This window comes from Dinoponera quadriceps, unplaced genomic scaffold, assembly GCF_001313825.1.
Source record: "Dinoponera quadriceps isolate SergipeBrazil2010 unplaced genomic scaffold, ASM131382v1 scaffold781, whole genome shotgun sequence".
Classification (NCBI taxonomy): Eukaryota; Metazoa; Arthropoda; class Insecta; order Hymenoptera; family Formicidae; genus Dinoponera; species Dinoponera quadriceps.
The window spans coordinates 7,201-32,855 of NW_014555039.1; the positions used below are offsets into that span (position 1 = coordinate 7,201).

The 25,655-nt window shown below is 43.7% G+C and overlaps 4 protein-coding genes across 8 annotated transcripts; 3 read left to right on the forward strand and 1 right to left on the reverse strand.

The window, feature by feature from the left end:
- The first annotated feature begins 3,223 nt into the window (after positions 1-3,223).
- On the forward strand, positions 3,224-7,506 carry LOC106742893 (selenide, water dikinase). Its single transcript, XM_014616250.1, has 6 exons — positions 3,224-3,809; positions 4,675-4,779; positions 4,920-5,181; positions 5,372-5,562; positions 5,661-5,905; positions 6,298-7,506. The coding sequence occupies exons 1-6, from the start codon at positions 3,512-3,514 to the stop codon at positions 6,448-6,450; spliced, it is 1,254 nt and encodes a 417-aa protein (XP_014471736.1). The 5' UTR covers positions 3,224-3,511; the 3' UTR covers positions 6,451-7,506.
- A 643-nt stretch (positions 7,507-8,149) lies between these two features.
- Positions 8,150-12,743, forward strand: LOC106742877. 2 transcript variants are annotated; one of them, XM_014616221.1, is made up of 6 exons: positions 8,150-8,543; positions 8,674-8,795; positions 9,010-9,458; positions 9,537-9,739; positions 9,860-9,999; positions 10,227-12,743. In XM_014616221.1, the coding sequence occupies exons 3-6, from the start codon at positions 9,094-9,096 to the stop codon at positions 11,139-11,141; spliced, it is 1,623 nt and encodes a 540-aa protein (XP_014471707.1). In that variant the 5' UTR covers positions 8,150-8,543; positions 8,674-8,795; positions 9,010-9,093; the 3' UTR covers positions 11,142-12,743. The 2 variants fall into 2 exon arrangements, with proteins under 2 accessions (XP_014471707.1, XP_014471708.1); XM_014616222.1 differs by having other exon boundaries at positions 8,150-8,446.
- Positions 12,512-16,332, reverse strand: LOC106742878. Of its 3 annotated transcripts, none has more exons than XM_014616225.1 (5): positions 16,181-16,332; positions 15,650-15,758; positions 15,002-15,453; positions 14,769-14,906; positions 12,512-14,671 (listed from the first exon to the last, which is right to left on the reverse strand). In XM_014616225.1, exons 3-5 carry the CDS (start codon positions 15,371-15,373, stop codon positions 14,384-14,386), a joined length of 798 nt encoding a protein of 265 aa, XP_014471711.1. In that variant the 5' UTR covers positions 15,374-15,453; positions 15,650-15,758; positions 16,181-16,332; the 3' UTR covers positions 12,512-14,383. The 3 variants fall into 3 exon arrangements, with proteins under 3 accessions (XP_014471711.1, XP_014471709.1, XP_014471710.1); XM_014616223.1 differs by having other exon boundaries at positions 16,151-16,332; XM_014616224.1 differs by lacking the exon at positions 16,181-16,332 and adding an exon at positions 15,932-16,144.
- A 530-nt stretch (positions 16,333-16,862) lies between these two features.
- On the forward strand, positions 16,863-22,802 carry LOC106742890 (mRNA cap guanine-N7 methyltransferase). Of its 2 annotated transcripts, none has more exons than XM_014616246.1 (8): positions 16,863-17,194; positions 17,626-17,791; positions 17,867-18,071; positions 19,372-19,628; positions 19,742-19,923; positions 20,014-20,223; positions 20,422-20,627; positions 20,709-22,802. In XM_014616246.1, the coding sequence occupies exons 1-8, from the start codon at positions 17,133-17,135 to the stop codon at positions 20,783-20,785; spliced, it is 1,365 nt and encodes a 454-aa protein (XP_014471732.1). In that variant the 5' UTR covers positions 16,863-17,132; the 3' UTR covers positions 20,786-22,802. The 2 variants fall into 2 exon arrangements, with proteins under 2 accessions (XP_014471732.1, XP_014471731.1); XM_014616245.1 differs by lacking the exon at positions 16,863-17,194 and adding an exon at positions 17,279-17,410.
- The last annotated feature ends 2,853 nt before the right edge of the window (positions 22,803-25,655 follow it).

A 25,655-nucleotide genomic window follows, 5' to 3' on the forward strand; every position in this document is an offset into this window, starting at 1 on the left:
CGCGATGTTGCGCAACATATTGGCAAATTAGATTTCCTCGGGGTAGCTAATAATCGAAGCGATCGTGAAGCTTACCGCACAATCCAGCACTTGAAATTTTCAACATGGCATCGTAATACGCTCTTTCTACGCATTATGAATGAAATCGTTTGTAATCTGCGCGACGTTGCATAATATTAGTAACTTAGACTTCCTCAGACTGTACTGATAATTAAAACGACCGTGAAGCTTACCACGCAAGTCACCGTTTTAAATTTTGCCATTTTAATTTTACAACTTTAAATTCGCAACATCCTAAGCAGAACGGATGCTCTAAAAAATATCTTAGAGATGTCTAAAACGCATTCTTTTCTTTTTAGATATTTTACAGACGTCTTTAAGAGATCTTTCAGAAATTTCTTCTACCTCATCATTTCTAGCAGCATTTGCACTCCGAACTATTCAAATGTCCACCTGCAATCCCGTGTATCGATTATCGAGCGATCCATTCGCTCGGTAAGCAGGTACCGTTATCATCGACGTGATTAGTCACAGTCGGTAATGAAGGATTCATCTACGCGGACGATCGTATGCACATTCAAGTGTTCTCATTTCACGCTCGCGTTGCAGGCTTAATTATCAATCGGCGCGGATCCATTCATTACCATCTTTTGTTCACCCGAGCTGCACGCGAGCAGTTGTGTTGCAGCATTGAACTTAACCTGTCCGGCAAGAGGTATTGAGCATTGTTCTCGTTGAAATGCGGCAATGAATAACACGCGCGTAGCTCACATTAGAGATACAAATAGTGCCTATTACGTACGCAGATATTGCTTTCAATAATAACCTTGCGGCCAATCAATCTCCCATAGCGGTGCAAATATATCTACAAATGCTGATTATCACATGTTTATCCCGCCTGTTGTAAAGTATGTTGGTTTCGCGCCAAGAAAAGGAAATCGTCGCGGCGGATTTGAGAAATTCGGAGAAGATGGTAGAGTAGTCCCATTTCTCAGGTGGAACAGAAAATAATAACGACGTCAAAATAACGACGTCAAGATAACGAGAACATATTATAATTATTATAAGACTCATTCTTTTATCATTTTGACGTTATTTTCGTTTTCTATTCTATCCGGGACAACAAGAAAGCATGACAAACTCGACTCGTTTCCGTATGGTTTCTCCGATTGATCGTAAACCTTGACGACTAGACATGCTGAGGAAGAGACTCACGGTCACTTGTGTCTCGCGTAACTTTAGCCGAGATACAACATTTCGCCTGCAGTAGCATTTCACCGGTGCGTCGGCGTGACCAGGACGCGGCGCAAATATTTGATCGGCAAACACAATGCGACTTCGTCGCGAAAGATGACCTGTCGAAAATAAGCAAAACGCAAGTTACGCGTGATTCATCGAGTTCGCGGGGAAATGAGCCTCAAATTGCGCGTTAAAAAGTGATCAGGTACCTCTCGACCGCGTTCGCTCGTCGACGACGACGACGACAGTGTGGGAACTCGTAGAGAGCGGACCGTTGGCGCGATTTGCGCGGGAAACGCCGTGAAGGGAGGCGAGTTTCGCGATCAGTCGGGCAGCATTCCAAGACGATCGTCGGCCGCGTATATTTCGTGCGCTCGGCGACATTTTCGGGCGACTGCTCCTCGAAACGAAGCGTTTAGTCGGAGCAACTTCTCTACGATTTATATTGTCATTCTCGGACTTGAGATTTGCTTCTTCGCGGTAATAACGAGATTCCTTCGACGCATTCCATTATCTCCTCGCGATAAGGACAAATTAGGATGAATAAACCTGATAAACTTTGCGTCTTATAAAACAAAATCTTTATCACCGATATAGATACATCGATCGTATCGTGGATGCAGAATAATTGAAGCGATCGATAAATGAGGAAAATCGAATGAGTTGATATATACACATATATATATACACATATATATATACACATATATATATATATATGTATATATACATGACGTATAAAATTCAGAGATATTTATTTGTAGAGAAATCGCGACGTAGCGAGAGAGCAAGTCGACTGAGAGCCACTGGCGACTCGTCGACGCGCTGATTGGCGCATCGCGATAACGCGGTGCGTTTAAGTCAAATGACAGAGAGACTAACACGGGAAACGACCAATGGACGGCGCGGATTGCCTCGCGACTCGGCACGTCTCGACCAAGTCGTGCGACTTCGGCCGACATCATCGGCCGTCGTGACACATGCACGCATTCACGCACACAGGGCGCAATTCGCACACCCATCGACTCTCACTCTCTCTCTCTCTCTTCGTTGTCATTGAGCCCGGCCCGCCGCCGTGCGCCACTGGTGCGAAGTAAAAGCGACCCAAGCGAGGAGTTCATGATCAATGCGGATTAAATATGAATGTTCTCGCATCCGCATCGCCGAGAACACGCCGCGTGTGCTGTTCGCGCGAACGCATTGATTTATGGGTGAAACGTAGGCGGAAGAACGACGCTCGCGGATTTCGCAGCGACTGCAGGTCGTCTCGAGCGAGCGTATATAAATATCATTGCTCAATATCGTTCGCCGACACGCACGGCTGTCGATGATCTCGCAATGACCGAATCAATTTTCATGATCTGATCGACTTGCTTCGTCCCAATCCGATAAACGAAAGCTACGTTACTTCGGCGTCTTGGTCTCCTGGCCCGATACACAAAGTCCGTGGATCATCTCCTTCAGTTGATTTCCGACACGAACGTTTCATCGAAACATGATGAAAGACGTTCTATCCTTTCCTCTGTTTGTTCTTCCTTCTGCAAATCTTCGCGGCGGTTCAATTCATACGTCTGTTCCTTTTAGCTGACCGACTGCGGCAGTTTAAGAAATTTACACACACACACACACACACATTGAAGCGTACGATTCTCACGCTTCAGTGTGCGTAGATTTCTTGAACTAGTGCAGCCGGTTAAGTTAAAAAGAACAGACCAATTGGTAGACTCATGGGCGCATAGTTGTCGAAAAATGTTGGGCCGTCCCGTTGAACTTGGCCGGAGTCAAGCGTATAGTCCGGCGACAAAGGCGCAACTCAGGCCGGTGGTCGGCGCACGAGACTCTACGCTCCTGAGGAGCGGCTCGCTGGCGCTGCGAGGTGCGCGTGCGCGCGTTCGAAAGGGCCAATCGGCGCGGCCGTCTGCCACGGTGATGGCATCGTGGGGGCTCGCTCGCGCCCTCGCAAGTTGCTCCGTCCGATATCGCCGGTAGGACGTCCATTTTGTCGACGCTTTCGGTCCCGGTTAGTCGACGCCGGTGCGTGCCGGTATAATTCCTATTTGCTACGAGTTCGCGCAAATCCAGTGGCTGTCTTTCGGCGGCGTTGTGGTACCCCATACTCAGGTAGTGTGAGGACACCGTGTGGCCGGACACCAGGTGTGAGAGAACAGGCACACCGGGTGGCGAGAAGGCGCGCGAGAATTAGGAATACCGGAGCAGCGTGTGCGAGAGCACGTCGCGTGGAAAGCTGCGAATAAGAGTCTAGGAATCTGCGATGGATAACAAGATGGCGGATGTGAAGCCCATCCCGGTGGCACAGGACGCCCTGTCCGTGGCTCAGCTCGAGCTCGGCGGAAATCCAAACGCCTTGGCGCTACGTAGGCCATTCGATCCAGTGGCGCATGATCTCGAGTCAGCCTTCAGGCTAACACGTTTTGCCGATCTGAAAGGATGAGGGTGTAAGGTCCCTCAGGAGGTTCTTGGGAAACTCCTTGAGGGACTTCAGGCTGACGAAGGGATTCCACAGGATCATGAGCATGCCCACTTTATGCACATGGCGATACCGCGCATTGGTGAGTGAAGTATGCGACATTTGCGCGAGCCGTTTGTTGAGCGCGCGCGCGCACGCCTATATAGGAGAAAGAGAGAGAGGGAGAGAGAGTCGACAGCTTTGACGCCGCGTATCCTTCCTTCGTAAATTTCGGCTTCTATCTCTGTCGGCCGGTCTCGTTTTCGCGAAAAACGACCATCTCTCGCGATGTATCGACATCATTTCTGGACCTCAACATTGTCGAAACAACAACGCTCGGCGTTTGCACGTGATTCGTTGCCCTGTGATCTCGTGAATCGCCACGTTGAACGCGAAACAATTGCGACGACTCGAATTGCTTTTTTTCCTCCCGCTTCGCACGGGGCCCGAACATGTCGCAAAACAGCCCTGCCGTCATGGCGACCGTGTCGTCTCCCGCCTAATTTCTCCCACGCTTCCTCAAATGCAGGTGTTCTCAATCTGGAAGTGTTGATTGTCGAAATAATGGCTCAAACTCAACGAAAGGAATTAAAAATAAGACAGAATTAAGTATAGCTTATTTATTATTTATTATAAGGTATAATATATATATTTCTACTATCTTATTTCTAATTTCCTATATTTAATTTCTTTGTGCTTGAACTGTAATCCTTTGAAAATTCCGAACAATACATCTGAAATTCGATATTTAGTATATTTAATGAGAAACACACGATGATACTTCACGCGGGAATTTATGGATTTGTATGTGAAATGGATACTTCAAATATTTCTTTTTCTCATTGGTATCATAAAATTCATTAGTTCGTTATATTTATAATTATGTTTTCCATTTAAGTTATTATATAACAGTTATCTGGTTATTATTTTATTTTACAATAAATCAAGGAGAAACTTCGATGTTACAGGCATTGGAATGGATTCCTCCGTGACACCGCTGAGACATGGTGGGCTGAGCCTTGTCCAAACAACTGATTTCTTTTATCCGCTTGTTGACGACCCCTACATGATGGGTAAGAAAGATAATGGGTGAAAAGTCTGAAGTGTGCGTGTGAGATGTCATGATAGCGGAACGGGCGAGCGAGCTAATTTGGATCTGTAATGTATCGGAAGAATGCTACTTCTTTTCATTGCCATCCGAGGATCTTTTCAGGTAAAATCGCGTGTGCTAACGTTATCAGTGATCTGTATGCGATGGGTGTCACGGACTGCGACAACATGTTGATGTTGCTTGGCGTCAGTACTAAGATGACAGAGAAGGAGCGCGACGTCGTTGTGGCATTGCTGATGAGGGGCTTTAAGGATTCAGCGCTGGAAGCTGGTACCACGGTAACGGGCGGCCAAACAGTTGTCAATCCGTGGTGCACTATAGGAGGAGTTGCTACTACAGTTTGTCAACCCAATGAATACATTGTGTACGTATTAGGTTCACGTAAAGGTTTTCAATTTGTCATATCATCGATTTACTCATTATCTTTGTCAGGGTAATTTGCCCATTCGTTGATTTAAAAACAAAATATCGCTGATACTTATGTTGTTGTTCGACTCGATTACAACAATTGGAAGGTTACAATCGGCCTTCATCACTCGTCCTTTTCTGTTTAGTCCCGATAATGCCGTCGTAGGCGATGTATTGGTCTTGACGAAACCGCTTGGCACGCAAGTCGCCGTTAACGCGCACCAATGGCTCGACCAGCCAGATCGTTGGAATCGAATAAAGCTCGTGGTCAGCGAGGACGATGTACGGAAAGCTTACCAACGTGCGATGGACAGTATGGCCAGGTTGAACAGGACAGGTACGCGACGTTTCAGCGCAAGAGCTACCCTGTAATTGTACGTGACCGAAAAGAAAAGGAAGGAAACGCGCAGCCACGCGGATATGTCTTCTTTTCAGCTGCCAGACTGATGCACAAGTATAACGCGCACGGCGCCACAGACGTCACCGGTTTTGGCCTCCTCGGACATGCCCAGAATTTAGCCAAGCATCAGAAGAACGAAGTCTCCTTCGTTATCCATAATCTACCAGTTATCGCGAAGATGGCAGCTGTGGCGAAGGCCTGTGGTAACATGTTTCAACTATTGCAGGGCCACTCGGCCGAGACTAGCGGCGGTTTGCTTATCTGTCTTCCTCGGGAACAGGTTAGTAAGCGGCTCATCGAATCGTGCTTCTATCGTTGAACGATCAATCGGCTCTCCCCTGCTGATACAGTAGAGCGTCTTGCATTCCTACTGAGGTGCTCTAAAGAACGGCAGGTAGAGAAACGGAGGTTACAACGAAGCTGACTATCGAAAGCGCGATATCTAGCTGAAATTAACCTCACACAATTATGTAACTCGAAAGATATTCGCAAGCACATTGAACTTTTTTGGAACAATGTCGAGTCTTTCAGCCGATATTTCGATATGGATGAGAGTAACAATTTCCCGATCGAAGTATCCTGAAATATTTTTATTAATTTCTACCTTGGAAGTACTTTTCATCCACTGTGTTTTGATTCGGTCAATTTCACTGAACGTCTTGTGTTACACAGGCTGCAGCATATTGTAAAGACATCGAGAAACAGGAAGGATATCAGGCATGGATTATCGGCATCGTGGAGAAGGGTAATCGCACAGCAAGAATAATCGATAAGCCGCGAGTGATCGAGGTGCCGGCTAAAGAGAAGGATGGCGAGCTCTGGTAAACTGGAGTCGAGAATACCGCATTGTCTCGCCTTTTTAATTGTACGATTTATACACTCGAAATAGCACTTACACACGCGTTCTCAATGCGCTTTTACGTGCACCATGTACAATGGATTTAATTCAGACGCCCGCGGCATCTTCAATCTATCTCTCGTCGTATTTTAGGTACATGGATTTATAACTTCTCACTTTTCTCCTTTGCTGATATAATTGATTGATTAGTGGCTGATGGTGGATCGTAATATATGTGCCGGGCTGCATTCCTATATTTGCTGCCAGTACTGGAAATCTAAAGTTTACACTGAATATACTGTACATTTTCAATCATTGGCGATGAATATTGTAACGCAGACCTGTTATTAGTATCACTTGAAGTGGCGATAATCTTTTGAATGCTGAGAAAAGAAAAAATAGTGCTACTTTTCCTTTTTATGTTATATATATTAGCAATATACTTAGAGTTAAATGTAAGTTTTTGAAGGGAGATCTCTCGTTGTTCGAAATATTCGAAACCGAAGGCATGCATGTTCAACACAAGTTCGGTAGGAAGAGGTCGAGTTTTAAATGCTTGCGAGAATCAACACTCGTAAAACAAAATAGATTCTTTGAACTACGCTTCAAAAAAAATGTGTCATTTCAAAATGATAATATATCGAGTGGCGACTTCAGAAGTATGTCTGAAGTATATCGGATTAACGACGGACACAGAGTTATAAGATATATTTTACAAGTTGCAAGACTTAACAGGACTCGAGTAGATTGTATAATTTTATGTAGTAAACTGTGAATAATTCTCAAATCTGAAGGAACACGTGCGTATGGATGATTTTCGGAAATATTACGAGTAGCAATGCCCATATTTCAATAAAGCGCAATCTAAAATCTAAGTAGGAAGACACACACACACACACACACGGTGTCGAAAGGCCTTCTAGTTATCTCGATACATACGCTTCGAATGATTCTGAAAAGAAAAAGTTTAAGCACAGGTCCTAACGTTGTATTACTTTTTCATATGAATAAAGTGCTACTTTGTCAATAAAACTAATCCCATGCAAGTGTACACACGTTCTTTACAGGAACAGCGTTTTGCAATTAACGCCCGATTCCACTATGATAATTTAAAATCCAATCGAAAATTAACTCGACGAAATTGACCAATCGTGTTGATCAATTTCGCTAATTGGCCAATGCAATTGGTCGATTTGGTTTAAATCATGATAGGGGAACTGGATGCAAGTCGCGTTTCTAGACAATAACTATTATAAAGCTAACTGTGGCAGTTGATTAAGGTATGATTCATTATCTAATTCTTTTCACTTTTGTGATAAAGATAACAGTGATCTTTCTGAAAGCGCAACAACACTTTATTACTCAGAATAAAGAGATGTTTTCAATTTTAATATTTATATATTTTGTTGGTTTGTCTCTTGCTTTTGTATCAAAATCAAGAATACTATGAACTAACTTAATTTGAACTAATTTGAACTGTAGTTCTTACTTCAAGTGCAAGAAGTCCCGTAAGGTGCAACTCAAAAGAGCGAATGTAACTTGATTTTTTGCACAATTTTACGTTCTCAAATAACATTAAGATATAAATACGTCTTTTAGACAATAAGATGTCTAAAGGATATCTTTTAGACGTACTTGTGAGTTGGAACTCAACTTTGTACATATATATATATATTTTTTTTTGACAATGCATATGTCATTAAATAGCGATTTAGGGTTAGGATATGGATCAAAAGTTAGAGTAGGTTAGGTCGTTCGGAGGATTAGATGAGGTTAGATTAGCTGTCGCGCGCGTACGCGCTGAAGTCGAAGTTTTCATTTAGACGCTCGCTACAAGACGAGCGCTACACAAACACGCCCACATAAGTGCTGTAACGAGCTTATCATGTGTGTATTTTGCACACGCAGCGCAGTCGCGCGTATTCGCGCTCGCACAAAACGACATCCATAACCTGCCCGTGTGATAATAATAATAACGACAAGGTATCGACACTTCGGCGACGCTTTATCGCCCTCTTGCGAAATGGGAGCTTATCAAGATATCATCATGCTCATTCGACACGACTGACTTATCGAACAAGTAACGATAGCATGTCTATCTACCTTGTCAATTTCCCCATAAAGTTCACTGTTATTCTAGCGAATCGAGCGCTGTTTGTCATTATATATATATATATATATATGTATATATATGTTCTCTACGAATCTAGATACATCGATAACTGTGCTCCTCGATAAGAATGCAGACGCATCGTTAAAATGACTCTGTTAATTACACTGTGATTACGCTGGAATTTCGGGGAGATCGCATTCGATCGTGTAGCCGTCGTGGGTAAAGTATCAACCTCTCCGTATAAGTGCATCCTCGTTTCTTGCCGCTATAAAAATAAGTTCTGCATTATACCGCGTTAAAAAAGTTCGGTTCAAGATATTTTTTATATTCTGTATGTTCAAACACGTTCCAATTATTGACACATATGTCTGATAACAAATTGTTTCTACGTCATCCTGCATTCTCTTTGGATTAATCATACCTTCTTCATTAGAGAGAGAGAAATCGTCGCCAGACACATACATACACACATGCTGCGCAAACAGAAAGATGAAGCTGACTCGTTAATCGTTGAAAGATGGCACAGGACTTGAATACACTCTGCCACAGGAAATCGACGCGTTGCATGAAGGTCCCGCTGAAGTCGACCGAGCAGATATACCTGATCTTCCTAGTACCAGCAGTGATCAGCTGCTTCGTATACATAGTGCACTTCTCCGCCGACCTGGTGGTAGCTATTCAACACTTCAAGGAGAACAATCCATTATGGGGATCCTGCACTCTCATAATCATGTACGCACCGGCGCTCGTGTATTTTATACTGACGATATCAAGGCCAGACTGGTGGATGACAGATGACGATAAAGTGTCCAAAGGCGTTCTCGGCTGGTTCGCCCTCCAAATGTGCCACTTCGTAGGATTTGTGTTTTTCGCGTTGTACAGGTATCAGCCTACATAAATAGGTTTACACAGGCACGGTAACGAGTATCCGTGGATGAATAATCTCATGCTCTCATCTAGATACGCAGGACTGATCGTATTATCTGTGGACGCCATCAAGTTAACCGGCGATGCAAGGATGAAAACACTGAACCTAGCCGCGGCACCTGCGGCCATTGAACTGTACTTCTTCCTGCAGGCATGGTTCCAAGCTGCTCCCCAGGCTGTCCTCCAGACCTACCTGCTCTTCAAGCAGAACCCTATGCACCGCAGCTATCAGTCGGGTGAGTGAATCAATTTTCTCCTGTAATAAATATCCCCTTGATCTCACACAGTAAATTCCAGAGTAAATTCTCAGTAAATCATCAACGATTAATTCTCTAAGAGTTATGTATTTTTCGTAGTAATGGTGCACGTAGTTTGCATCCTCATGTCTGTCGTAATACTGGCCATTCAGACAGCCTCCTTCCAAAGATTCGAAAGCCAACGTTTGAACGGCAGAAGGCTACCGTGGGCGATGTGGCTGAAAAAATACTGCGTCAAGGTACATTCAACTGTAGTCACAATAAAAATATAATACATAATAATAATATATAATTATTAATATTTTCATAATTATTAACTATTATTAATTATTAAAATATTAATATAATAATATATATGATTATTTCATTATTTCATTAATAACATACTTGGGATTGTTCAATAATACGTAATAATGTATGATTATTTTATCACGTACTTTTGCATAAATCATGCCTCAATCACCAGGAAATGGAGAGCATCGAAGAACGGGCGCCGTTGCAGGCGGCGTTACCTGCGAGGGATCAGGACAGAACAAATGCACCGTCCGAATCCACTCCACCGAAGGACGACGAGACGAAGCCGGAGGTGACAGTCCCCGGGAGCGTGCAGCAGCAGCCGTCCCCGGCGCAGACGGAGTCACACCGCGCTTTCTTGGACCGTCAGATCTCGGTGACGCCGCCGTTGCCGCCGAAGAACGCGCACGTCACCCCGCCGCCGACGCCGCTTCGCGGCATCACTACGGTCGCGCCACTACCGATACCGGACGCGCCCGCGCCTCCTCGACCCGACTCCGTCCACAGGGAGTCGCAGCACGAGGCGAACGCCGAGGCGAATCAGCAGCAGCAGCCGGCGATGGACAACCCGCCAAGTCTGAAGGTGCCCACACGCAAGTACTCCGAGAAAGGTCTCGAGGAGGACGACCCGGTGGGCAAGTTCCTGGCGTTCCTCTGGTGGTTCCTCTTCATCCTGGCGCGCGTGCTGGCCATCGTCGTGGCCTACGAGTTCTACCCGATTTCCGTGATCGCTACCTTGGCCGTGCACTACGCCGTGATGCTGATCTATCTTTTCTACTACGCCAAGTACTACGACGCGATCACGTTCTTCGTAAATCTCTGGCTCGGTCTGGTCTACGTGTTCAGCTTGATCGAGTACAGGGTGAAGTTCAAGTACGCTGACAAATGGACCCTGCCGTATTATGTGTTCGTAATCGTGCAGAACATAGCGCTGACCTTGACGTGGTTTATCCACGCCAACTGGGATGGGTTCTGGTACCCTTACACGGTCTTCGTGATCGTCGGCTGCACGGTGCTCTGCGTCTTGTCGACCGCAGTTTACCGGTCGTTGTATAAGCCAAAGAAATGCAGGGTGTACAGTAGCTGACGATCACTGGAGGCCTTGCCATTCGGATAAGCCTACCCCGGGCGACTCCCCCGAAACTTCCGCTTTTTACTTACCCGACTTTTCTTAAGAAAATGTCTAGACTGCTTTGTGTTCAAGACGATGTTTTGAGAGACTTTTGTCAGTATTCTGCGCGTAGACAGACAGACAGACACACACACATACACACACACACACACAATCGTACGTGAAACGTATATATATATATATATATGTTTATACGTAATATCGTTATAAATTACAATGTCAACTCTACTCTTACATACTACTTTTAGAATCAAACGATTCGATGTAGAAAATGACTCTTCTTCGTAGACTACTTCTAGGCAGCACGTTCCGCTCCTTAACTGTGTACTTTACTTATTCATAAGGAGATATATTTACAATATTACATATATTTGTATAAAAAAGAAGAGTGGCCCTATATGTAATGTATGCTCACGTAATAGGCGCCACTCTTTAAATGTTGTTAGAATATCTGTGAGAATATCGAAAACTTTTTCCCCTCTTTACGTCCAGCGACATCCGAACGTAAACCCTCGCTCACACAGGATACGAGATCCTTCTTTGAATAAAACGAAACTGCAGCCTAGTGTCGCTCAAGTAGCACCGCGAGTCTGTTGCGTCCGTTCGCACTAGTCTTGATTCGCTACGCATGTTTTATATATTGTGACGTGACAGAATTAATTACGAAGGTCCAACCGGGGAAGAATTCGCGCCACTCCGCCCACGACGGGAACGGCCGGAGTTCTTTCGCTTTTTTCTTGTTAGTAAAATTTCGGAGCTGAATTTTAACGTCGCAGGATGCTATGTTGATTGCGCGCGAATTCCTCGGGTTCCGCGGCTCGGATGAGTTTTTTTTTTTCGGTTGCAAGTCGATCGGAAAAACTTGCTGAGATGCCGCATTGCGGCCCAGAGTATCGAGGACGTTTTGGATACTGAAAAAGAGAACGAAATCTAGACAACGGCGAAGATTTTGCATTCTGAGGAGAGTGAAGGTCCTGCAAGGGCAGTGGGACAATCCGTGTCCAGCCACGGCTCCTTCGTTTGCGAGTCGCGTTGAGAGTGTCCGTAAATAATTTCGCGTCGGTGCTCTCAGGTTGTCTGTCGATTTCCGAGCGCGCCAAATGGCCAAACCGGAAACAACGACAGCCACGTAGTCATCGTGTCATTCGTGTCTGGTTCGTCACATTTCTTTCTATTTCTCTCTTTTTTTTTCTTTCAAGTTCATTCGTCTGTAGCGTCGGAGATAATTAGTATCGCGTTGAATATTTGCATTCGTTAACGCCTTTGCAGGTAACAAATGTTTCATCGCGGCCGATTATTCTTCGACCGCAAGGAGAATAATCAGCTGTGATCGATCAATTTCCTTTATGGAACTAACGGTTACAGAGAAATCGCGTGGTATCAACCAGATTTAACGGTAAAATACGGAACAACTAATCATGTGGTTGCTGCAACTGCAGCAGTACAATCAGTCGCGCGTAATCGTCGTTTCTGCTCGCGTCGGTTATCTTCGAAAATAGTCACCGTCGTGGTCGCTTCTATCGGTGCTCAAAGCGAGTCGGGAAGAATCGAATTTACGGACCTGTCGCGTCAAGAGACTCGGATTTGCAATTTTGTGGTCGCGTTGCGAAAATTCGGGCTCACGGGATCCTACTGTTCGCTCGTACGAGAAGAAGGAGATATCGGGGCGACAAATCATCACAGTATATTTCCGTCGCATCCAACGGCGTTAATTACCGCGTCTGCGAGTAGGTCAAGTTGCGTGCATGAACATTACAAAGAAACTTTGTCGATCGGCAACTCAAAGATTATTTTTTTCTTTCGTGTTCGTCGTCAGTTTCGCGAGCTTCCTCCCCGCTCGACTTTCGCATACCCGGCGTGTTACCGGAAGCATCGGACCGGCCGGCTTAAGGCTCCTGTCTCACTCGCCGCAACCCTATCGTACTCGTGACGTTATATGCGAAAAATGACACGTTGAGAATTCTTGCGTGCTATTTGCAAATAGATATTTGGGTAAAACAACACTTGAGATCGCTTGAAGACACTGTGAAAATGTCCGAAAACTATCCTTCCCCTACTGGCAGTCAACAAACAACCGTAGTAACATGTGAAACGAGGCCTGTTCATGCAGGAAAATACACGGTTTTTGCCGCTGTTACGGAAGGAGCGGAAAATAGAGATGGACGATGCAGAAAGAAATATCGACGTTTCATATCGTAAATAAAATTATCGATACACCATTAGGCTAATGCTATCTCACATTTTTGGCGATCGATATTTTATTTGCGACTTTGCGTATCGGTGCGAAATACCGGCATTTTTTTTTACTGTATCGCTCGTTCTTAATGGAAAATACAAGCTTTCATGTATAAAATTCTAAGCTAACCATAGTTTTCGGACATTTTCGCGGGTTTAGTAAATATGTCACAAGTCACTGCTGCACAATGAAGCACATAAGAACGAAATGGCAGGCGAGAAAAATTTCGTTATCAACACGCCGCTCTTCGCGCGTATGGATACGGTCCAGCAAGCGCTACAAATGCTTCGGAGCGTTTCTCCTTCTTTTTCTCTCTTCATCCGGATCCCAAAGATAGACGAAGGAGAATAAACAGTCCGAAGCATTTGTAACGCTTGCTGAACGTACTCTGTCAGTTCATCCTTTCGTTATTTTAAACTGTGTCACCACTGTCAACGCGGAGTTTTTGGCTGAGTAGTCAGAATCCTTAAGGTGCTGTGTTCCATGCACCTGGCGCGCCCTTCTTAGAGCATTATTCGACGTCACCGCCCTTAGGGTCCGTTTCACGACCTTCGGTTAACTTGCCCGACCAGTTAAGCGTCAATCGTGATTGGTTATTTCCGCTAGTCAATCTCGCTTAACGACAAATATAATTGATCGATTCCCCTGGAATAATCAGCCGATCAAGTTAACCGGAAGTTGTGAAACCGCTCCACAAAATCACTCGCGATTTTAGGTCCGCGTGCGGAAGAATTCGAGCCGGTCGGACTTGCGGTGCGCTCGCTAATCCCCCCGACGAAAACGAGTCGCAATATATTACATAAAAATTACAGATATATGTCGTATATATATACATTTTTGTATATATATATATTTATATATAAAACTTAAATATATATATATATATTACATCGCGCTCTTTATAAAAAAATCGCGCATTTCAGTACGGCTATTTGTACGGGACACTTTACGGTCCCCTTTCTCACACGTGAAGATTCGAATCTCTGCTAAGGTTGCCGAGCTGAGCCTCGAATAAAATGTCATTCACCAGCTTCTCGGCTATTATTCTCTGGTCTATCCGCATGTGCCTGAGCTTAGCGGCGACGTTCCGGCCGATCGCGTCGTACTCGTCCTCCCCTGCGCACGAATTGTGACTGGTGACACGCAACTGGTCGGTTTCCGGCTCGTCGACGGGACGTCGAGATCGAATGGAGAACGGCGTGTTGCTCCACTCGTGCTCGAACGACTCCTCCTTGGTCACGGAATCCTCCTGGAAAACGATCAAGCAGAAACGCGTGGTCGATCGAGTCGAGGTCGGGTTGACCGCCGACAGCGGGACTGCGAAGTACGCAGGAAGCACGACTCACATTCTTGTGGTATTTGTAGCGTTTTATCCGCGTGGTGTCGGAACACTTGTCGGACGACGACGAGTCGACGTAGACCATCGCGGGCTTCCTCTGATTGGACTTACACTTGATTCTGTCGATTAGTAACGGATGCACACGCTGTAAGAGGTACGACACTGTTAACGAACAAGGTACAAGTAAGGAAGACCACGCGTCCGGATGAACGATGCGCAACTGAGTACGCCACGGTATACCTTTATGTGGCTGAGGAAGTTCCCGGTGGACTTGAGGTTCCCGTTCAAGTGTCTCTGGCACTGGGAGCAACGGACAGTGACGTTACTGTCCTCCACTTTGGTCACTGTAAAATACTCTCCGTCCAGTATAGCGGGTAATCTAATAGGAGTGAGAGCCTGAGGGCTTTGCTGAGTGTTCGGTTGAACTTGCTGCGTTATCTGCTGCGTCTGCTCCATCTGCTGTTGCTGATCTTCCTCCTGAGTCTGCGCCTGTTCCACCGCCGGTGGCTGGCTGTTGGCAGGCTGGGAGACGTCGCGTTGCTGATTCGCCGCAGCTATCATACACGAGTCGAAGTTCGGCGTCGGATAGCTGTCCATAGTAACGCAATGCATGCGAACTCGCTCTTACTCCGACAAGGTAAGCGAGACGGAGCCAGGTTTCTCACGGCTCTCGGTTCCGCCCGACGGGACACCTGGGTGCAATCGAAACACGAATAAATGTTCCCTTCGTTGCACACGATAGCAACCAAACAAAATATTATTTATCTTGGATTCTTATTGAATTTTAGATAAGCCGCCAGATAAGAGCATCACGCAAGGCGAATCTAGATCAGATAATAGATGAGAACGTGTGCGTCACTGATTAACAGGTACACTCCCGTGGCTTACCAACTTCATCGATCAGAGCCGCGCTCCGCTGCACTGGTGCGTCGGATCAGTGGTGCAAGGTGCGAGGAACGACGTGCACGCTCGACATGCTTTTTTCGCTCATATACACCTGTAAAGCGCGCACACAATCGCGATGAATCTTTCTCCCTTTCTCTTTCCGTGATTCTCACGCGCGAAACGGTCGTTCCTGCAGCGGTGATATCGAGTAATTCGCGGAATTCCTCCCGCCACGAGAGAGCCACTTTACGCCTCGGGAACATAAGAAACAGAAAATACAATCACCTAGTGTCCCTCTTTCTCCCGTCCTCCCCTTCGTCACGCATAATCCGTGTGAACGATCGAGTAGTGCGAACCGGCCGTGAACAGATAAATCGTTGAAACGCTACACGTGCGTTTAGTCACGTTTTCGCTCGCATCTCTCGTGGTGAGAAACTCGAAAATCGCCGAGATAACAACGCACGACATTCACAACTTAACCTAACCCCTGATCATCTGACTAACCTAACTGAACACAATAATAAGAACAATAACCGTATATAGACAAAGTGCGCCGTAGTAGTGGTAGATCCATCCACTTCGGGCGCGTCGAGGAGACGCTATTTAGCGCTACCGCGTCATTCTGTCTTTATTACTCTTTACATGTACAATAAGGATAGAATGACATGGTAACGCTAAATAACATCTCTTCGAACGCACCCATGACATGTTAAAATCGTCTATATGTATTGTACATCTGGCCTAATGTAGAACCAGCTTAAGGCCCGTATCACACTACGGATTGAGATTGGATTGAAATTTGACCAATCAGAAAAAGTTCAATTTGAGTTTAGTGAACATTGTTCTGATTCGTCAAGTTTCAATCCAATCTTAATCCTAATCCATAGTGTGATACAAGTCTAAGACGTAAGATTATTCTTCCAATAAACGACCGTGATTGGTCAATTTGATTATTGTACGCTTAAGCCGAGTCTACAATGAGTAGATGTAGTAAGCCTTAAGTGTAAAAAATTAGCCAATCACAATCGAATGATAGAAGAACGATCGATTGTGATTGGTCAATTTCTTACGCTTAACGTTTACTACACCTATTGTAGACTCGGACTTAATCTTAAAGCAAGATTGCGGACAAGGATCTGTTCACCATTGCACATCCTCTTTGGCACATTCGCTGCGCATGCTCGAAAGAAGGTGCTCATCCAACGCGTTGGTAACGGTGCGGGTCGCCAGTGTTGCGGCTAAGCCGCTTCGTGTCGTTTCGGTGTCGCTGTGCTGTTCTTTGTGGTATCACCCACACATGTGTTTGTACCGTTTCGCTGTATTTTCGATGAAATCGCGAACGTCGCATACGACTCTGTGATGATTCCGCAGTGTTCCTTACATTTTTGACACCGTAGACAAGCCTTCGCTTCGCGCAACGCGTGTTTTCGTGTTGTATTATATTATATATTATATCTCCGACTTTCTCGCGTGTCGAGCCGTCGACATGTCCGCACTTCGCGCGCAAGTGAACGAGGAGGCTGAAGAGAAGCGCCACACAACAACCAGGTTCGTTCATCCTTCATTCGCGATTCTGTGGCGATTTTCCTCCTCCCCCTCCCCCTTCTCTCGTCCTTTTCACCTGGCCCCCCTTGATATGCCTGCGGAATGTATTTGGTACGGTGAAAGTAATTAATTTGATGTTGCTGTGCGTGAGATGCGAGCGAGTCCTTGTCGTGGATGTCGACGTGAGAATGTTCGTCCGGGAGAGGTTCGGCGCGAGAAGTAAGTTTGGAAAAGTCAAAACAATCGCTCAATAACGCGACAAGAGCGATTGATTGTAGAAGCGACGTTTGAGGTTAGGAATCTGCCTTACCGACCGCGCACGGCAGCTTGCGCTTGCGCCATGTGGGGGAGGGGGTCACGCACGAACGTTCAAACCACCGTTTCAGTTCAGAGAGCGATGATTTCAGGCGATTCATGAGAATTTGCTTTTTCAGCGAATCCACGAGCTCCGAGGCCGCGGTAACGCAGTCGGAGGCCTCCTCGAGGACGAACGAAGATGCGGACAGTAAATGTACGCAGAGTCGAAAACATAAGCTGTCCCCCGATCGAGAACGAGTGTCCAAGGTGGCCAGGCATGACACCGACAGAGACATATCCGCTGTGAGTTACGCAGTACGACGCAATATTCCGTGATTAACGCTCGGGGATCATCGTTAACGATCTTTCCTGTCGCAGAATTCAAGTGTTCCCTCGGACCTGACGACGTCCGGGAACAGCAGGAAGGACAGCGATGCTTCGGAACCAAATAAAATCATTGATAATACCTCCTTAGTGGCCGAGCATTACAATGCGTTGGAGGAAAAGGGTCTCCGGCATAGGAATCAAAGTCGAATTGTATATATGAGGAATTTTAACAATTGGATCAAGAGCATGCTCATAAGTAATTATCAGCTTCCCAAAATACACCTGTCAAATTCAGCGTTCATCCCAGATAGGACTTATCTCGGTGTATTCGGCCTGCATCATGCCTAACATAAATATGTTAACCCTTTGGCTGCCAGTGGGCCGATCTTTCGGCACGTATGCAAGAACTGCCACGGGCTGATGCATCGGCTTCGTGTGTTTACATTCAGGTTATCCCTCCTCTGAGTATCAAGTTGCTTCCGCTCATGCTTAGTTATTATCTCTAATGCCTAGTATCATATTTCTTTTTGGTCTAAAAGTTCATCGGTCGTTTTTTTCTTAAGTCCTTCGTGTGCGGTCGCTTAGTAAAAGTCAAAGCATTCTACCGACTTTCCGCCAGAAAATCGACATTTTCTTCTTTATAAAACAATTTATAGAAGGTGCATGTTAATTCGATCCCGGCAGTCTTCGTATATACCGCGTTGATGGGCCTGGCAGTAAGAGAGTTAAAATGTGTTCTCATGCAACAAAAAAGTCCTCTAGTATTTTGCAAACAACGCGCAAAATTTTAAGTTATTATTGAAAATAGTATAGAGACTTATTTTGTTAACACATTGCGTACGGCACTCTATTCGCTCAACACGCTTCCAGGGCATTCATTTATTCGCTAACCATTTGTTTCGAGGAGCGCGAGACTTCGTTACCCTGGTAACGTAATAAGAAAATCTATTTTTAATTCCTTAAGTCATCGATTAAGTCGTAGAAACCTGAAAACAAGATATCTCGTCGCCCGGCCACAACGTTCGGCTTGCTAAAGACGAGATATCTCGTCACCCGTACGCAATGTGTTAATAACTGAAAAATTTCTGTCGACAAATAGTGTCGACCGGGTAGAAGATTCTCTAATTAATAAGTCTCAAATTTGTGTTATTTGCAAAATGGCACAGGACTTTTCCGTTCCCTTCGATCCGTTTTATGCCCTCACGAAGCTTATCCCTGTTAATCCAAGATATCCTAAAAAAGGCACCTGATGCTGTGGAAATTGCGGCAATATTGCGATGATATTTCGATGCCATAAGTTACTGTTTATTCTGCCCGAAGGAGAGCGCAATTAATCCGGAATTATTGTAGCAATAAGAAGTCGATATTTTGATTAAAATTATGGCGTAATAAATGAGTATTTCTTAAAGCAAGCGTTATTTTCAACACGTGCCGGCATCACAAAAGTGTACGTTAAATATTTGCACACTAAATTCGGCGTTTCTGTCTATCTGGGATCGTTCCTGCGTGCGAGCGTGCGTGCGTTTCAATTTATCTTATTTGCCCCGTACACGCAGATGAGTATATAAGCAAAGTGAGGCAGAATAAGAACCATGGCGCCTCCTTGAGGGTGTTGGACATGTGCTGCGGGAAGGGTGGCGATCTGTTCAAGTGGAAGAAGACCAACATCACACACCTGATCTGCGCGGATATAGCGGAGGTGTCCCTGGAGCAGTGTCAGCAGCGGTACAACGACATGAGCAGCAGGAGTCCCAACGACCGAGGTTTCGCTCCTATTTATACCGCGGAGTTCATTACAGCGGATTGTACAAAGGTAGAAGACCATGCCGTGTGCGCCCGACTTACCTCGGTCGGGCCTCGGTTGTGATTTTGTTCAGCGGGGAGACGTTCTCGCCAACGGGGTTTTATTAAACGACAGTATTTCAGGTTCGTTTGAGGGAGAAGTATAAGGATCCCAGCATGCAGCTGGACTTTGTCAGCTGCCAGTTCGCGTTCCACTACAGCTTCGAGTCGCTGTCGCAGGCGGAGTGCATGCTGAGAAACGCCAGCGAGACTCTGAGGCCGGGCGGCTACTTCGTCGGCACCATTCCGGACGCGTACGACTTAGTGTACGTTCGACTTTTCGCGAGATCTCATTGTTATATACGCGCGGATGCACACACACACACACGCACATACATGTTCTTTTTCGGCGACAGTTCCAGGTGGCAACAATGCGATGGCAACAAATTCGGCAACGACGTGTACAGCATCGAATTCTTGTGCGACAAAGAACGACCGCCGCTTTTCGGCGCGAAGTATAATTTCCACTTGGAGGGAGTGGTCGACTGCCCGGAGTTCCTCGTGCATCTGCCCACCCTGCGTAAATTGGCCCTGAAGAACGGTCTCGAGCTGGTATCGTTCGAGAGGTAAGAGAAGACGGAGAATAATTACTGCAAAATGGAAGATCATACAGTGAAAAGTCGTTGAGGAAAAAGTTGCAAACTTCTTCCGTTCCAGTCCAATTATAATCGCGAGGAATGTCTTGTTGCGTTCAGTTTCTCCTTCATAGTTTTCAATTTCACGAATTCCTCTCGTGTATACGTGCGAAATTGGTCTGTTTCAAGGTTCGACACGTTTTACGAACGTTTCAAGGACGAAGGCAGGTCCTTGCTGGGCAACATGCAAGCGTTAGAGACTTACCCACCGTTCCACGAGGTGCCGTTGCTCGGCAATCCGGAGCAGGACTATCAGCACGCCGTTCAGTACATGCAGAACCTGCCGGATCATCGCAAAATCGGCACGCTCTCGCAGTCGGAATGGGATGCCACTTGTGAGTATGGCGAGCACCAATGTGAACTCCGAACGGAGTTGAATCTCCGCAAGACAACGCAACGATGATATCTCTTTGCAGCGTTATACGCGGTCTTCGCGTTCCGAAAGATGAAGACGGTCTGGAACAGCGAAGGGAAGCCGGAGTACGTGGCGTGAAAAGTCTGTGCTACACATCGGTGTGGAGCTGGCGCTCAACTTGATAAAAATTAATCAACTTTATAAAAATGCTTTATAGTTCGATTCTACTTCACTTTGTACTCGTTTATATACCACTTATGCTTTCGTTTGTACCTCAAAGAGTTAGAAGATAAAGAGGATTGAAAAAATGGCCAGCGCCCAACAAGTTTTTTTTTTTATTTTCATTATACCGTTCGAAAGAATATCGCTTGTACTCGTTTGTACCTCAAAGGGTTGGGAGATACAGCATTTTTCAGTTTTGACATTCCCACTATGGAGAACTTGGATATTTTTAGAGATATCGAAAAGCGGCCAACGGCATTCGAAAGAATATCGTTTGTATCCGTTTATACCTCAAAAGATTAGAAAAACAGAGGATTGAAAAATGGCCATCTTTTATCTTCTGTCTTTGAATTACAAACGAAAACAAGTGGTACAAACAGGTAAAAATGAAGGAGAATCGAACTACATAAAGCATTTTTAGTTTTTATAAAGTTGGACGCCAACTTCACATCGGTGTGCCACACTTATCGGGGCAATCATGGTGAACACAAAATTGATCAAGAGTATAGTATCAATTGAGATCACGAAGAAAAAAAAAAAAACGTTCAATCTGACATACACTGTCGATCGGTGCTGTTTTCAGCATTTTAACTTCTGTTCCTAATTATGTGATGGACATTTAAGGAAAGAAATCTCCGTTTTGCTACAGTAACTGCCGTAGAACAATGATACGAGGTGCTGTAGGTGAGCGCAGGTGTTGAAATGAATGAAAGTGAGTGACTTGATCTAGATTTAATTTAATCAAAACTGAATTTTTATATAAACTGATCTGATATATATTTAGAGTGTGACATGTGTGTTACCAGCGAGTTTCGGCTAGCGAAACGTATTCTCTTGATAGGACAACGATGTGTCGATATTCTTGAAAAAAGTCCTATTTTCCATATCTTTGAGCTGTGAGGAAGTACGTGACTGTTGGCATGTTGGAAATGCTGATAATCAGAATAATCAAGACGTGTCTGATTCTGACATAACAGTCCCAATGTCGTTAAACAATATTCGATTGTTATAATTTTCAAAGCGTTGGACGCAGAAAAAATGTATCTTCGTTCCTCTTATATTTAAAATACAGGCGAATGATTCTCATCGCGAAATTACTTCTCTGCGAAATACAACGTGCAGGAATTATTGTGTTTCCATAGGACGTTATTTTTCTGATGAAAATACACATAGGAGTGCAATGTTTCATTAAATTGATATAAACATAATAATAATGGTGTGGTTTACATGATAGATCAAATATATGGTACATTTTTTCTGTCGCGTGTACAATCACCTGGAAAAATTCGGAAGGTTCAGCAAGCGAAACCGTCCTACAATCGCTGGTAGAATTTAATTATGTAAATTTATTTGTGTGAATATAGAAACACTTTTTATAATGTTACATCGTGTTATATCGCAGAATCAGACAGAGTATGATCATCAGGCATTTCCAGCACACCGATAATCGCATACTTCAACGCAGCTCGAAGACATGGAAAAAACCGGACTTTTTCGGAGATATCGATACATTGTTCTACTAATTAATAGATCGTTGATAGATCATTGCAACCAAACGGTGATTCCTCTCCTCAATTGTATCTCCATTGGAACAATAGGAATAGATCTGTTTCTTCTACCGAATATTCTGTAATCGAAGTTTCCTAAGTGATGATGCAAACAGCAGGAAAAATGTACCTTATACTCGATCCGTTATGTAAATCACACCATTATATTTATACACATATAGTACAATTACACACACACATACGCATAACACACACACACACACACACACACACACACACCTTCCACATGTACTTTTATTTGAAACATCTCATGCAAACGCGACAATTCTCGTAGATTGCACTTCGCAGAGAGGCAATTTTGCGATGAGAGAATCATTCGCCTGTATTTTCAATGTAACAGGAATAAAGATACATTTTTTCGCGCCGATGCTATGAAAATTATATAATAATCGGACGTGCGATACAATCGACTTAACGTGGATATCGATCATGTAATTTTTCCCTAGGATGGAAACATGAAGAATCGTGAAAGATCCAAATGTTTTCAAGTTAGAAAATTTGGCAACTTTCACGAATTCACGCCAAAGGAGATCCATTCCAAGATCGACCTCCGAGGGATCATGAATCCTCTCCTCCGGCGTGGGAAGTGTAAATTTTTTAATTTGAAAATATTTTCACATTTCCCTAGGAAAAAATTGTATGATCGAGATTCCGAAATTAGATCGACCGGGGACAACGTCACATCGCGTCACATCGCAGGGACGAAGAGCGCATCTTGAGTAAAAGCGACACGCGGGGAGGGCAATTTCCAAATTATCGCGTCCCCACGTTCCCTCTGAGAGGCCGCACCGCGACCAAGGGCAACGTGCATATTTTCATTTACCGACTGCATCGGCCGTTTACTCGAAACCTTCCGGCGATGAGGACGACATTCGCGATAAAAATTCCCCGTCACGTCGAAGTTCCATTTTCCTGATGCACTCGCGAGACATCGCATCCTGCTGTTGCCTGCTTCCGCCGATCTGGAGAGAGAAGAAAGAAGAAGCAAGATTCACTCGCTCGAGGGATGGACTGGTGGTTCAGTCAGGGTCTGAAATCGATGCAATCCTCCGTCATATACGATGGCATTTGCATTTCGCCATAGAGACGTTCGCGATGACGGTCGGCAGTCTTTACGCGCGCATGCGGTGCATAACAGTGAGACATCATAAGACGTCGTAAAGACGTCTTTAAAGGCATACATGTGTTCAGATATGTACATTCGCCGCCGAATATGCCAAATATATTTTCCTCAAGTGCGAATTCGTGCAGAATAGACACTTTGCCAAGGAGCCGGTGTAAATATTGAAAGTTTCCAAGTAATTTTCAAATACAAATCAAGTTAGGAAAGTTGGGGGTGACTTTCGTCTAACTCTGATTGAGCTAATCGACAATTGAAAATTACTGTCAATGTCAAGCGTCATCTGCTCTATTTTGCCAAAGCAGATAGAAATTCTGAGCTTTTTGATTATTGCCGAGCGGCAAGTTACAGAACTGGAAATTGACGTTGACAATTCTTATCATTATTTATCGATTAGCATAATCAGAGTGTGATGAGTAATCTTTAGTTCAGATCTATAATAGATATAGTAAGTCTCTAATGTTTCATTCTAAAAACTAAATTGTAACATAATTTGTAGCAAAAGGCATTCCCTACTTTAGTATCAGATGTCCCAATTGTCGTAATTCCCAAGTTTCAAGCGTTACCGCAACTTTTGACAGCGTGGGAAACGCCTTTTGTCAGAAATTACGTTATATACAGGTTGATGCAAAAGTTCGATCCATTTTTTCATCTAAATATACATATAACATTTATAAATTTTGAAATATAAGCAATCAATTTTTAATATGCGCCATTTTGTTTGGCAAACCTACCATTCCTCTGGCAATCGCATGATCCTGTATACCTGTACAAAATTTTGGGATGTTTGAGCGAATTGATAAAAAACAGGACAAATATTTGTATCAATCTAATATTTTACTGTTTAGAACAAAAACTAAAGATTTACTGAACCTATTGTAGATCCGAATTTAGAGTCTATTTGCGTAATTACATGATGCGTACGTATAAAAAAATTAACTGATCATATATAAAAGATATCCTTCTGCACGGATTATGATATTCCAAGAAAAATCTTTATATATAATCGTACAAAATTACATATAATTATATATAATTATGTATGCGATTTATATATGAGAATTTTGTCTATATGGCTGCATAGATAATTATATGTAATTATATTATATGTAATTATATATGCCCACACGAAATAAAAATACTGTTGAATGAAAAACGGAAAAAATAGTTTGATTCTGCTAAGTGTTTACGTCGTAGGCAGCCATAAACATAGGCATTTATTTCAGTTATATTCGTATAACAGTATTTTTTTAGATGTAGACATTTATATTCGGTAAGCAAAAAACATTCAAAATTAATCTTTTGAAACATTGATCTCATAAATATTTATGAAAAGTGAATTTTATAAATATTTTGATATAATATTTTATAAATGTGTTTAAATTGTTACTTGACAATATAATATTCCTAAATATTAAGGTTGTAGCGTAGAAATATTTTTAATGTTTGGGTCAAGTATTGTTAACAATAACGTTGTATACAACATTAACAACGACATATTTGAAAACGTTATGTGTTATAAAATATTGTGATAACGTTACGTTAGTGATTTCTTGCTTACTGGGCAGGATGTCCCTGATTAACATGGACAAATTTAATGAGGGCGTATAACGGATTAAGGTGAACAAAAAAGTCCTCTACCATTTTACAAACACGTAAAATTTCGTGTTATTAATTATTTAAAATAGCCATGTACAGAAGCTTTTAATTAATAACTCAAAAATATACGTGTTATTTGCAAAATAGTACTTTTTTGTTCAAAGTGACCTAATCTACAAGTATATAACAGCTATTGTAGCCAGTAACAGGTTCGAGGTTTGAGGTTATGATTCAATATACTGGTGTCTGTCGCTAAGTACAATAACTGCTGTATACTTGTAGATTAGGCTTCTCTGAACAAAAAGTTCATTACCATTTTGCAAATAACACGCAAATTATTAATACGAGAATTTACCCAGTCGACATTGAGTATCATTTATACGTTATAATTTTGCAGTCAACAATTTAAATGCATTATATAATACTATATGTTATATAGCGCTATATATATATATATATATAGCGCTATATATATATAGCGCTATATAACATATAGTAT